The sequence below is a fragment of the Micromesistius poutassou genome (assembly GCF_964030765.1).
Source record: "Micromesistius poutassou genome assembly, chromosome: 3".
Taxonomy (NCBI): domain Eukaryota; kingdom Metazoa; phylum Chordata; class Actinopteri; order Gadiformes; family Gadidae; genus Micromesistius; species Micromesistius poutassou.
This window is the reverse complement of record NC_140273.1, coordinates 2984897-2999646: the sequence shown is the minus strand read 5'-3', so window position 1 is coordinate 2999646 and position 14750 is coordinate 2984897. Positions and strand designations below refer to the sequence as shown.

The 14750-nt window shown below is 48.8% G+C and overlaps 2 protein-coding genes across 2 annotated transcripts in view; both read left to right on the top strand.

The window, feature by feature from the left end:
- The first annotated feature begins 260 nt into the window (after positions 1 to 260).
- Positions 261 to 4516, top strand: nansa (N-acetylneuraminic acid synthase a). Its single transcript, XM_084465490.1, has 6 exons — positions 261 to 456; positions 1523 to 1738; positions 2728 to 2827; positions 3538 to 3692; positions 3804 to 4070; positions 4266 to 4516. Exons 1-6 carry the CDS (start codon positions 325 to 327, stop codon positions 4473 to 4475), a joined length of 1080 nt encoding a protein of 359 aa, XP_084321616.1. The 5' UTR covers positions 261 to 324; the 3' UTR covers positions 4476 to 4516.
- Positions 4517 to 8627: 4111 nt separating this feature from the next.
- Positions 8628 to 14750, top strand: part of slc24a2b (solute carrier family 24 member 2b) — a gene marked incomplete at both ends in the record, with an annotated part of 11951 nt that continues 5828 nt past the window's right edge. Inside the window, 2 exons of the mRNA XM_084465364.1 lie at positions 8628 to 9569; positions 11603 to 11666. Of these exons, the coding sequence (XP_084321490.1) occupies positions 8628 to 9569; positions 11603 to 11666 (1006 nt within the window). The remainder of the gene's footprint in view (positions 9570 to 11602; positions 11667 to 14750) is intronic.

The following is a 14750-nucleotide window of genomic DNA, read 5'->3' as shown; positions in this document are numbered from 1 at the left end:
TTAAACATGTACATGTATTGGTTCCACTAGTAAAATAATTAAACAATATGCTCACTATTTTTTATGTGAAGCTACGTGATACGGTTTGGCTGTAATTACTGATATACTTTTTTAAAATGTCGTCTAACCCTAGACTGGGTTTAGCCATCGGTTTAACACGGGGTAATCGAAGTGGAACCACACTGCATAGGTCTTGACAATTATTTTGAAAGGTACATTCCCGGATGTACAAAACGTATGCATCCTGTAGTCATTCCGGGTCCAACACGTAGTAGACTTCATTGAACAGATCATCCGCTTCAAACGGTCTCTATCTTCACCAAAATGCCTCTTAAGTTTGAACTGTGTCCCGGGAGGATGATCGGGGGCTCCCACCCCTGCTTCATCATCGCTGAGATTGGACAAAACCACCAGGGAGACATCGAAATTGCCAAGAAAATGATTAAGATGGCAAAGGTAAACTCTCTTCCTAAATGCATTGTCCTGTATTAGTAGTTGCAGTAGTTGTTAGGATGGTGACTGTCTCCCGGCTCATCTTTGACCTGATTAAACCATGAAAAGGCTTTAAATATGTATTACTATTTATCGCCGTCCCTTAGCGAATATGACGTTCTTGTGGCCATCAATGAGATATTGAGCATACTAATAATAAATACACTACTGAATCGCCAATATCAAATTGCGTCAACGAACCAGTTAATTACTATTTAACTAACATTTACATTACATTTAGCAGACGCTTTTATCCCAAGCGACTTACAATAAGTACATTGTCATAAGAATCAGAATGTGGAACAATATATCGCTGACGGTACAGTGAGGTACAATCTAATGTGTTTTGTGTAATGTTTTTTTTGAATTATTTATTCTATTCCTGTTCTTAAAATGGGTCTACTGCAGCCCAACTATATTGGGCTGCAAATAATATCGGAGGGAGTTGTCTCTCCCCCCTCCTCCCCAGAATCAAAGATCATTTGGGTTGCTATGTCGAGGACACTGAACAAACAAGAACGCAAGACGCGCCAAGTGCAAACAAATGTTTGATATTTGCGCACTTATTCTATCTCAACAATGACAAACGATGACTAATCTTAAACTGTAAATTGATCAGCTAATGTATACGTTTGCAATACATTTTATTCTTTGCAAATTATAAACCAGCTTATGCGGCATCCGTCTTGAAATCCTTCTGAGCTCTAAGCTGTCTCAATTTTTCAATTGCAACTCCAAGATCGACCCTGTTTTAGCACGGTCATGGAGCTATTAGAGTCTGTCGAATCGAGTAGTTGATCCAGTTGATTTTGCCTGCTTCCGTGGCTGCCGCAAGCTGTGTTTGTGTGCCAATTTATTTCATAGCTCATATCTTGTTTCCTATTACATAGTCTGACAATAGTGAATCATAACACACAGGCCAAAACAAAAATAAACGTTCCATCCAAAAGGGGAACATAAATGTTCCCGCATGTTTCATTTTCTTCGTCTTCTTCTCCTTCTCCTCATCCTCTCCTCTTCCCGTTGACAGGACTGCGGGGCCGACTGCGCCAAGTTCCAGAAGAGTGAACTGGAGCACAAGTTCAACAAGCTAGCTTTGGAGCGGCCCTACAACTCCAAACAATCCTGGGGGAAAACCTACGGGGACCACAAGCGCCACCTGGAGTTCAGCCATGAGCAGTACAGGGAGCTGCAGAAGTACGCGGAGGAGGTCGGCATCTTCTTCACGGCGTCGGGAATGGACGAGGTATACCTCCTTTGGGTGGAAATTGGTTATTGAATCTACTGTTCAAAACGAGTTCCTGCAGAGTCTTCCCCTACGTTTTTGTGCATCTATGTTGAGCTAAAATAACTGTTACTAAACTGTCATTTCATTAGGTATGGTTTAAGGTTTTAAACCACAAAAGGTTTAAGCCCCAAAAAATGTTGTACTTTCAGATTTTACCGAATACTATTTTAGACAAGCAACTACCCAGTTTAATACCCAGCCAATAAAGGCCTCTCTCAAGGCTGTATTGCAATCCAATCCGCTCATAATTATGTTAATCAATGACAGATAGACGACACTGCCAAACACTGCCAAAATGGACACCAATGGACGCCAGGGTTAGGCCAACTAAATAGAGCTCTCACACACTTGGCTAAATGCTGATCCAAAGAGGTTCAGCAACATATTTTGAACCCTTGCCAAATGTCAATTGTCTCTGATTGGGTGTTGGCTGACTGTCCAAATCGACTTCCTATTTAGTGCACTACGTGAAGTTCTAGTTGAGAGTGCGGGGGCGGCAGTAGCTCAGGAGGTAGAGCGGGTTGGCTGGTAACCGGAAGGTTGCTAGTTCGATCGCCTTCTCCTAGCTAAGTGTCAAGGTGTCCCTGAGCAAGGCACCTAACCCTAACTGCTCCTGATGAGCTGGCTGTCGCCTTACATGGCTGACACCGCCGTCTGTACGTGAATGTGTGCACGAATGGGAGAATGTTACCAATATTGTAAAGCGCTTTGTGTGGCCACTGGTTACAAAAAAGCGCTATATAAATGCAGTCCATTTACCGTTCCAAGAGTTGACCGTTGTAAAGATAGATCGCAGGACTGATGCTAACTTGTGTCTATCCCATGATAAATAGTGGTTTTCATTGTCATCTGATTCATCCAACAGAGATGGTCAGCACATAAAGGTTCTTGAGACTTCTGGTGCAGCAGTTTTGTTGTGGGACTCAAAGGATGTTTGCCTTCCTCAGATGGCTGTGGAGTTCCTCGAAGAGCTGAATGTACCGTTCTTCAAGGTCGGCTCAGGAGACACCAACAACTTCCCCTACCTAGCCAAAACCGCAAAGAAAGGTGAGCAAATCCAACGGTACAGTGGCTAAGCCAGAGGTAATGCTAAGCAAATCCAATGGTAATATTAAGCCAATGGTAATGCTAACTCAGTGGTAATACTAAGCCAATGGTAAGGCTAAAGGGCTGATTATGGTCCCACGTTCATGCAACGCAAGGGGGTTACGGACCCCTTACGTCCTTGCGGACCCTCCTTGCGTTCACCGCAAGGGCCTGACGTGCGCCTCCCAAAAATTGTAACCTTCCGTCGAGGCGACGCAGCAGCAAGGGCTGTGATTGGTCCACTAACTAAAACCCGACGCAGAACCAAAATAGGATCACGACTGTGTCGGAGCGTCTGCGGGGTCATTGCGTTGCGTCGACGTAGAATCATAATCAGCCCTTGACTCACTGGTAATACTCAGCCAGCGGTAATGCTAACTCACTGGTAATACTCAGCCAGCGGTAATGCTAACTCACTGGTTATACTAAGCCAGCGGTAATGCTAACTCACTGGTAATACTCAGTCAGCGGTAATGCTAACTCACTGGTAATACTCAGCCAGCGGTAATGCTAACTCACTGGTTATACTAAGCCAGCGGTAATGCTAACTCACTGGTAATACTCAGTCAGCGGTAATGCTAACTCACTGGTAATACTCAGCCAGCAGTAATACTAACTCAGTGGTAATACTAAGCGGTATAATGCTGACTCAGCTGTGTATTTGTACTCAGGGCGTCCCATGGTGGTGTCCAGTGGGATGCAGTCTATGGAGACCATGCGACGCGTCTACAAGACGGTCAAAGAGCACAACTCTAACTTCTGCATCCTGCAGTGCACCAGTGCCTACCCCCTGGACCCCGAGAACGTCAACCTCAGAGTCATCTCCGTAAGATCCATACTATCCACCCCAACCCTCCCAACCCAATTCCAAGAGCCCTAACGTGGGGGTAGGTGCTACTGTGTGTAGTCCAGGTGTGAATGACATTCACTGTTACAGGAATACCAGAAGGAATTCCCGGACATTCCCATCGGATATTCGGGCCACGAGTCTGGGGTCAGCATCACGTTGGCGGCGGTGGCGTTGGGCGCCAAGGTGGTGGAGCGGCACGTGACCTTGGACAAGACGTGGAAGGGCAGCGACCACGAGGCGTCGCTGGAGCCCGCCGAGCTGGCCGAGCTGGTGCGGTCCATACGCCTGGTGGAGGCGTCCCTGGGCAGCGGGGTCAAGACGATGCTGCCCTGCGAGAAAGCCTGCCATGACAAGGTGGGTACAGCTGTTGGCATGCTAGGATAAGATGGGTACAGCTGGTAGCATGCTAGGATAAGACGGGTACAGCTGTAAGCATGCTAGGATAAGGTGGGTACAGCTGTAAGCATGCTAGGCTAAGGTGGGCGTTATCATCAGGTAGCCTAGGCCTCAAACAACAGTGTCTTAACAAGGCGTTTGTCGTCCCCTCAGCTGGGCAAGTCGGTGGTGGCGCGGGTCCATGTGCCCAGCGGCACGGTGCTCACTCTGGACATGCTGGTGGTGAAGGTGGCGGAGCCCCGCGGCGTGCCCCCAGAGGACATCTTCCAGCTGGTGGGCAAGGCGGTGCTGGAGGAGCTGGAGGAGGACCAGAGCATCACCCCCGACCTGGTGGACGGCTACGGCAAGCGGGCCAAGTGCTGAGGAGGACCCGGCCGGGACCAGGAGTGGGGGGGGGGGGGGGAGGGGGGTTATGGTTACTGTAGGTGGTGTCGTCGTCGTCGTCATCGTCATGGTAACCTCTGCCTCAGAAGGATGGAAGGTTAGGGGGAAGGGGGGGGTTCAATACACCACCCCTCTCCCATTGTTGCCAATAAAACTTTACGATGAATGTCTCTTCACGTGGAATCTCTTTATGAAGGCTACCTCTGCGTTGTGCTCTTGCACGTGTATAACAGGCACACCCAGAGCTGTTTTGGAGATGAAGCATGGTGTGATGTTGTGTAATCTTCTACCACCAGGTGGTGGTGTTTGCCACTATGATACTTTTGTTTCACAATGCAATGTGTAAACACACTTTAGAAATCCTTTGAGTCAAAAATACGTTTCAATAACATCACACTCCTCAAAACCACAATGTCAAAAGTCTGCTTCCATTCTGTTCCCAACGTAAATACGTACTTACTTAAATTATGATCTTCCTCTCCTGTCTTCTTAAATTTCGGCGAAAATAAAATGTAGAAAAGGTGTTTGTGTGTTTGGTGTGGGATGTGAGCCACTGGGTGAACTGGATCTGTAATGCCGTATTGTGCCACCAAGTGGCGCTGCTCTATTGCCTTTGTATGTACGGGTGAAAACGCCAATAAATCTTTTTCCCTCCATCCCCCCGAAGTAACTGACGCTTTTTCACACTGAAAAATGTATAGAAATTGACCAAGCGTTTCATTTTTATTTTTGAAATGACTCAAAACTGAATTATTTCAACAACAGTGGTCATAGATATTTTAAAATGATAAGTGATTACTTGTTTGGAAAGAAAACAGCAAAAGAGTACATTTGAATAAATTGGGATTTCTTTGCTATGTGTCTTTCATGTGGTTGTTTGACTGCCTACTGAGCAGGAGTGCACCCGCTCCTTAATGACATTTACCTTAACTGCAAGTCAACTCAGATAAAAAGGTCGCCCCAGACTCCCAAGATCTTTTAGAAATAGACCAGGGTCTGTAATGTGGACAGTGAATGTACAGCTAGGACTATGGCTTCTTATATACCCACTCATTAGGTTATCCTCACAGGTAAGCTCTGTTGTCACAACTCAAGACTCAAGATCTCTCGCTCACACACACACACACGCACACCGCACACACACACACACACACATGCTGCCCGTCTAGCTCTAGCTGGTCTCTGTGTGTCTTTGGACAGACGCGTATAGCCAACAGCTAGCCAAACTTAGAGGCTATTTAAAGTAGCCCATTAGTGGTTTAAGAGGCATTAAAGTCCTAATCCGTGGTGTTCAGAGGTGCCTGAGAGAGAGGTCACCGTTTGACCTTTCACTCATACAAAGTGAATAATTTAGATCAATGAATCCTGCCATTTAAATAAACGTAACAATTTAACATGTTAAATGATTGACAAAAAGTCTCTAAATGATTTGAATGGACACCGTTCCAAAGCCAGGAGAATCAGTAGAATGGCCTTCCACTGTTTTTCATTTTCATACTTTTATATTTGCCACAGATATATGTCTCTCATCAGCTTGTGCAGTCTGGTCAGGATCTCAAGTACATACCCACAAGGCAGGACGTGTTCAGGGGGTCAGTACAGTAAACACACAGGAAGGCTCCCTCTTCACAGGCCCACGAGGAGAGCCAAGGGGTCGCTAGGAGGGCTCCGGGGTCACTAGGGGAGATCTGAGGTCCCTAGGAGAGATCTGGGGTCACAGTAGTCATGAACGAATGGAAAAGTCAGTCGACACAATACAGATGCAGTTGCACCACTGTAACTATCCTGTCACCCTCTCTTTCACCCCCCCCCCCCCCCCCCCCCCGCACTAGCAGCACTAAGCTCGCGACTGCGTAACCTGGTGGCTAAGTTGTGCTAACCTTGATAAAGCCATGGTGGCTTAGTGCTTCACGTGGAGAAGCGTGTGGTTATACAATACCAGCTACTGGGTCAGGGGGAGAGGTCTGCATGACATAGAGACTGCCTCATAGCGCACCCTCACACCTGCAACTCCACACCTCAGGAGCTTCTGAACTCAGGGTCTGATCTCAGAATGTTCTGATCTCAAGTTCTGATCTCAGGACGTTCTGATCTCAGGTTTGATGGCTGTTCAGAGGATTGTGTGTGTCTGTTCATAGGATTGTGTGTGTGTCTGTTCAGAGGGTTGTGTTTCAAAGTGCAGGTGTCCAACCCAAAACAGTCTCGGGTTAAGTTAGTCCCCCTTGTGATGAACAGTTTAACGGTTTAAAACTGTCCCACAGCTGTCCAGAGATCACAAACCATCATTATTTGTTTGATTCGTCTTTTTTAAGTTCTGATTGGCCACTGACGTATTGCGTCACTGTGTGTGTGTGTGTGTGTGTGTGTGTGTGTGTGTGTGTGTGTGTGTGTGTGTGTGTGTATGCGTGTGTGTGTCATATACTGTATGTATGTGTGTGCCAGCATCTGTGCCTGGTGCAGGTGTGCAGAGGTTGTGATTATTAGGAGAGGAGAGAGGGAGGAGGAGGAGGAGGAGGAGGAGGAAGGAGAAGAGAGAGGGAGGCCACAGAGAGAAGGGAGAAGGACAAATATAGAGTGACAGTTTAAACGAGGGGATGTTTCAAACGGGTGACAGGCAGAGGGACATACAGACAGACAGAGAGAGAGAAAGAGAGCGAGAGGAGGTGGGGTCTATCTGATCCGTGCTTCCTGAGTCTCCGCCCTCCCCAGAAGCTCAGAGAGCAGGCGCTCAGCAGGATGTCCCGGCTAGTCTGAGTCCTGTGGACCGGTTCGACGCCGCGACAACCCCCCCCAAGCCTGCAGACCTCACCACCAGGTAGGCTCCACCACCACACCCTGAGTGGATACCGTATCATAGGTCTGTGGTTCAATTCTGTGGTTCCCCTGAAACCAAGGCCTGAGTAAGAGCAGCAGAGTGTTTGTCTTTGACATGAGATCTGTCGTCTCAACACAGAGACTTGTCTCCCAGTATGGAGACCAGCAGCAGATTTGGGTGGTCGTGGGGTGTGTGAAGGGGTCTGCTGTGGGTTGTGGGGAGGTTTGTGGACGGTCTGTGGACCCCCTGTCCCCCCCTACCGGCCCCAGTACCTCAGCTTTGGTGCTGCTGAAGGTGCTGGGAACCAGGATAATGAGAAGGATTAACCCAACGGCTAATGAGCTTCCACTAATGTCCTGTGTCTGTTCAAAGGTCTTAACTCAGCGTCAGGAAGCCATATTGTCCTTCTTTCAGGCTCTGGGTGGCTTTTGCTTTGTGAGCTGCACTAAGACGCTCACTCTCATTGAGTTATGTCTGATTTATATCATAGCTAGCATAGCTTTAAATTCAGCGGAGAACAGACCATAATGACCAAAGGGGTTTCAACAAAGGAGAGAATAAGGGTTTGGGTTAGGGTTAGGAGAAGCTTTCTTGTTGCTTTTATAATAATGTTGTGAGGTGAAACGACACCAAGTTCAAACCAATGTCTTTGGACCAAAGTATATGTGGTCGTATAATTCTAAATGTAATGCTTATGTAGTGGTCTTTGTATGATTGATGGCAGCAGTGTATCTGTCATTTAGCTGCAGAGAGATCTGCAAGGCCTGATTATCCACCAAGCATCGTTTGGATATTTTACATCATTATTTTTGACAGTTTTGAAATGCACAATACAATTTATTGCTCAGCTCTTCTGACTAGGACGGTTTTACGTTCCGTAGATCTCAGATTTTGTTTGGTCAGTTAACCGTTTAAAGCAGATCTCTTCTGTAAGCACAGACAAGAACAATACAGAGTCTCTAAAGGTGATACAAATGTAAAGTAAAGTGCCTATCTATTGAATAAGCCAACAGCTGCTTGTATCCATTACCACTGAGGCCTCTGTTGTTTGGGTTCTCTATGACTGAACATACCAACTGACGCCTGCTCCTCTGTCCTCCCCACCGCCCAGTGACTAATATGAGGAGGTGTGAGACCTGGCTGGACCCTGGCGTCAGACCCCTGGGTCTCTGTTGTGTTTAGCCCAGTGAGACCAGCATGCCAGTCCAGCGGTGACCTTCCCAGACCAGACCAGACCCTGCGACCAGACCTCACCGCTGGTGGTCCCGCCTCCCCCCCCGGGCCTCGCCCAACACTTTGCCTCGCACCCCGACACCATGTACCTGAAGTTCCTGGATAGGAGTCACCGTGGAGACGGTGCGGGTGCCGACCCCGCCCGCGCTCCTCTCCTGGCCGTCAGCCGCACCCGGGTGCCCCGCCCGCCTCGCCCTCATGTCCGCAGGAAGCTTCGCCCCGGACGGCTGGCGGGCTTCGTGCTCAGCCTGGCGGCGGTGTGCGCCATCTTCTCTTGGAGTGCCTTGGCGTTGACCGCGACGTCGCATCAGGAGGAGCCGGGACCGCCCGGCTCCGAGGGCCCGGCGGACGCCCCGGTGCACCGACGGACTCTCCTCCAGCACCAGAACCTCTCCGCCGGGCTGGCCAAGATGCCGCCCACGGCCATGCGCTCCTCCTCCAAGGAGGAGAGCCACGGGGACTACCCCACGGACTACTTCAGCCTGGAGGACCGGCGGCAGGGCTACGTGACGCTGCACATGTTCGGCATGCTCTACATGTTCATCGCCCTGGCCATCGTCTGCGACGAGTTCTTCGTGCCGGCGCTCACCGTCATCACGGAGAAGCTGGCCATCTCCGACGACGTGGCCGGCGCCACCTTCATGGCGGCCGGCGGCTCGGCCCCGGAGCTCTTCACCTCCGTCATCGGGGTCTTCGTCTCCCACAGCAACGTGGGCATCGGCACCATCGTGGGCTCGGCCGTGTTCAACATCCTGTTTGTGATCGGGATGTGCGCTCTGTTCTCCAAGGAGGTTCTGAACCTCACGTGGTGGCCCCTCTTCAGGGACGTCTCCTTTTACATCATCGGCCTGCTCATGCTCATCTACTTCTTCCTGGATAACCAGATCTCGGTGGGCGAGAGCCTCGGCCTGCTCTCCTGCTACATCTGCTACGTGACCTTCATGAAGTTCAACTCCAACGTGGAGCAATTTATCAAGAGCAAGCTGGGCGGCAACCAGGTGGAAGAGGTGGAGCAGGCGCCCAAGGTGAGTGAGCTGTGCGACCCCCCCCACCCCCCCCACCCACTGCCATCCATCCAACCCTGGTTCTACTACATCTCCACCACGCACCAGTCTGCCCACCCACCATGCAGCCACCTTCATCTGTTCTGCACCCGTTCATCCATCACTCCATCCCTCCACCCATCAATGCGTCTGTCACTCCACCCATCCACCCATCATGATCTCTCCACATCTCCACAACACATCTCATTGTTTGTCCCTCTCTACTGGCTCAAGCGTTAATAGTTAATATCGGGGGCTCCTTCTTCAGGAGGGAGATTCATGTCTCATTAGTTTTGTTGTGATTGGAAAGTGTTCTGTCACTAAGTCTCCAGAGGAAGGCTCTGTAACAGAACTTCTAATCATGGACCCAGTGATATGTTTGTTCTCACTGGCTTTTCCTGGCAGGGCTTAGATGTTGGGCTCAATCCATCAACAGAGAGAGAGGGGGAGGGGGAGGGAGAGGGAGGGAGAGGGAGGGAGAGGGAGGGAGGACTTTGTGAGAATGTACCAGCGATGGTAAGCCAGTGCTAAAGCCCTCTACACTTCCCAGCTGGGTGGATCCTCAGTGTTGACCTGTTACCTTGTGAGTGTCACCTGGCAGATGAGGCAGAGATTGGTTTGTGCTGACTATGTTGGACCAAGCAGGAACCAAGATAAGTCCTGCGGCCCAAGATCAGCCGGCCTCCAGCAGTCCCCTGGACTCTGCGGTCAATGATATGGTTGTCCTCACAAACCCCCCGGATCATTGATTATTTCAACAAAAGACCTGATCATTTGAATTTCAAAATATATCTCCCCATGTTGTTCATGTGGGCGATGAGATCTGCTCTGACAAGCTGGAATGGGGCGTCCACCACTCAGCACGTTTTATCTCAGTCATGGCGTGACCTCTGCCCACGTGGAACGGGGTAAGAATCTCCCTCTACCGGGCTACAGGTTCTGATCAAACCTTCCAGTGTTGTTTGGCTGATGACTCATGTTTTGGTCCAGATATGGATGGAACCCGCCAGGAGGTTCTGTTTGGTTCTGAGAATGGGGAACCCCTGGGGCGGAGGTGGTGGATCCGGGGGAACTCTGAGGACCCCTGAATCCCTCAGAGCTCCACCTTAGTATAGAAGGTTCTGCTCTCGCCACTCAGTCTTTTTCAGACGTTTGGGCGTTTTTCGGGGAAACTGTGGCCCAAGAGGTAGAACAGGTTGTCTGGAAACCGGAGGGCTGCTGGTTTCGACCCCCAGTTCCTTCTACCTTAGTGTCGAGGTGTCCCTGAGCAAGACCCCTGACACTAACCGCTGGTCCACACCTGTTGACTACTAACGTATGAATGCAGTCCATGTACATGTGGCCCAGTGGTGCCAGTCTGGTTCTCCCCTCCCAGTCGGAGGGATCCCACGGTCAGTCAGGAGTCGAACCTGCTACATGCTACACGCTAAGATGCAGTACGATAGCCTGGTGGTCAGACTGTTCGACTCCCATCCGGCGGTTCAGGGCTCCAACCCCAGCGTCCATCAGCTACCTGTTAGCATCCTAGAGCCAGATGTCTCCCGTCTTAATGTAAAATAAGTCAATAGTGATGTGTTTGCTTTTTAGCGTGTGCAGAGTGACAGGATTTAAATGTGTGTGTGTGTGTGTGTGTGTGTGCGTGTGTGCGTGTGTGTGCGTGTGTGCGTGTGCGCGTGTGTGTGTGTGTGTGTGTGTGTGTGTGTGTGTGGACACCTGAAGCACCACCTCATGTCCTCTGGGAGGGGGGGGGGGGGGGGGGGTGGGGGGAGTACCTCTCCTACACCACCCACTCTTTGGTCTTGGTCTTTGGTTTTGGAGTGGCCATCATGCTGCTTAGACATACACACACCCATACACACACACACTCACTCACACACTCACTCACACACACACACACACACACACACACACACACACATACTCACTCACTCAGTCACCCACTCACTCGCTCACACTCACTCTGGGACGCCCAGCCAGGAGTGTGACGGGTGTGTTCTTTCCTCCCCTCTGTGCAGTTGGAAGCAGACCTTCTGCTCTCTGACGTGATCACGTCCTACGGGAGTCAGGTGACTACAGGCTGTAGTCTAGCACGGATGCACACCACCGTTTCTTCAGGGGCCTATATGCTGCTGTAGTTAGAGTTAGAAACCCTGGAAACCAGGCGCATACAGTGCCAGGTATTGATAGACCTGTTTCAGAAACCAATGGGATACCATAGACGCTTCAGAAATACCATGTGGTCATTTAGCGAAACAATGAAAGTAGAAATGCTGAATTCTATCCGCTGTTGATTCTTCTGGTAAAACTAGATGCACTTGGTCAAGTCACTCATTGGTCAGGAGAATCACGTGTCCTGCCTCACCATGGCAACCACATAAACAAGGGTACCAGATGGTAGAATGTTTTTTGAGACTATTCCACTAACCTTAACCCTAAACTGACCCTAACCAACCCATAGAACAATGAGCTGTCCCCAGCATCGTGGCCTGTCAGCACAAGCCTACCCATCCTACCCAGTGGACTGTACCAATTGAGAGGAGAGATAGACCAGCCTACCCAGTGGACTGTACCAACTGAGAGGAGAGATAGACCAGCCTACCCAGTGGACTGTACCAACTGAGAGGCCGATCCATCCATCACATGTGCTGGTCCAATACGGGACAGATGAGTCGCAGTGGGGCATCAGTGAGACAATCTCACGCTCAGAGGTTGAAAGTTGAAATTATCAGCTAGCTGATATCTCCCCCGCCCCCCACCTGTGTGCTATCACTAAACCTAAAACAGAATAATCCTTGCTCTCTCTCTCTGTCTCTCTCCCTCTCTCTCTATCTCTCTCTCTCTCTCTCTCTTTCCCTCTCTCTCTCTCTCTCTCTCTCTCTTTCCCTCTCTCTCTCTCTCTCTCTCTCTCTCTCTCTCTCTCTCTCTCTCTCTCTCTCTCTCCCTCTCTCTCTCTCTCTACCTCCCAGGTCTCATGTGTCACTAGCTCGTGGCTAATCCTCCCAGGTTAATCTGCCCTGATCTCATTAGCACCGCTAAGAATAGACACCTTCTCTCTGAGGGGGCAGGAGTCTGCAGATCACTGTGAAGAACATTCCCCTCCCACTAAGATCACTGCCTATATCACTCCCAATATCACTCTTCTGTATCACCCCTGATAGCACTCCATATCTCACTCCCCATACCACTCAATGTATCACTCCAAATATCACCCTACTATATCACTCATCATAGCACTCCCTAGCTAACTCCCTATAGCTCCCCAATAATAGTCACAATATCACTCCCTATACCACTCATAATATCACTCCCTATTCCATCTTCCATATCATTCACTAATCAATAATATCAATCCCAATAAAACCTGAACTAATACTTCTAATTTGACTACCCATATCCCAATACTACTCCCTATTTCACTCTCTTATAACTCCAAATATCACTCCTAGTGTTAATCCCTATATCTATCTCTATGCCACTCACAATATAATTTTCTATATCACTCCCAATAACACTCCAAATATCCCTCCCAGTATCAAACCCTTTATCACTCTTAATAGCATTCTCAATATCTCTCTATATCACTCCCAAAATCAATTCCAATATCACTTTTCATATCTCTCCCAATATCACTCCTAATATCACATTCTATACCACCTTAATATAACTCCTTCTCTCAGAGAGAGAGAGAGAGAGAGAGAAGGAGGGAGAGAGAGAGAGAGTCAGAGTCAGTCCAGAAGTTTTAATTCATAATATTGCATCTGTCGAGAGACAAACCAAGAGATTTAACCCCCTAAGTCATGTGGAATTGATGAGTTGCCAATGAAAATAATCGTAGACTTCCTGTCAAGACTGTTGACCTGTGTATTGAGTATGTTTCATTTCCTGGCTTCACTTCCTGGTTTACCACATAATTTAATGTTTCACATATTCATGATGATGATGATGATGATGATGATGCAATAGGTCGTAAGACGCCTTCAATTCAGCCTTCCTGAATTGGAGGGCTGAATTGGAGGCCCCTCCAGATCCTTTCTAACATTCATGTCGTGGCACCAGGTGATATTGATCGATGAATATCAGATTAATTTGTTCCCGGGCCAGGTCCTGCCTTATGGTTCCGTACAACTCAAATGTTTGGAACTGAATGTGAGACTCTCTCCTCTAAGCAGCTCATTAAAGAGCATCAGTACACTGGGCTTTTTTCTGACCTAAGGAACCACTGCCTTATCACATCTTAGCATCATTGACACGATTTTCAGAATCGGTCCAATGTGGGCCACGACTCCCAGAGCAGTTACCTCAACTGTCCAACACTACTGTGTTGTTTTCAGGGCGATAATATTGGAGCAGGTAGGGGTTGTTGTGGATAAACCCCCACACTTCAACTGACTGAGATAGGTCAAGAAAGCAGAGGTTTCAAAGATAAAGACTTGATTATCCCCTGCACAGAAGTAGCAGGTCGGGGTGAAGTAAAAGAGACAGGTCACTAAGGAGCAGGCAGGGATTAGACAATGCAGAGAGATGTCATTAAGGAGCAGGTAGGGGTTAGACAGTACAGAGATAGTTCATTAAGGTGCAAGTAGGGATTAGATAATACAGAGAAAGGTCATCAAGGAGCAGGTAGGGGTTGGATAGTGAATTGAGGAACCTTGGCTCTCGAGCAGTATTTGGTTCTCTCAGTTAAGGCATCATGAGGCTGAGAACGTTATGTCAACTCTTCTTCCACTCTTGTAAGAACCCGTTGAACAACAATTCAACGTGTCATTGTTTCTTGCTCTGCCAACGGGACCTTCCCCTGGACCGGCCTGGGCCCCGCGGCCCTGGATGTCCGCTGATTAGTAGCCTGACCCGCGGCTAGCAGCTTTAGTTCACACGCATCTGCGCGTCTTAGCGAGCTGTGCTAGCATCTTAGCAAGCTGGGCTAGCGTCTTAGCACTCTAAAAACAGACCTGTTAACCACCGTCTAAAGAGAGATAGAGAGACCCTGAGAGAGAGAGAGAGAGAGAGAGAGAGAGAGAGAGAGAGAGAGAGAGAGAGAGAGAGAGAGAGAGAGAGAGAGAGAGAGGTCTAAATTTGGAAAGTCAGATCTTTCATTTTTTTTCTTGTTTTAAATTGAGAGCAGGATAGGAGATGAGTAAGGGTAGATAGTAGAGTAGAGGACAG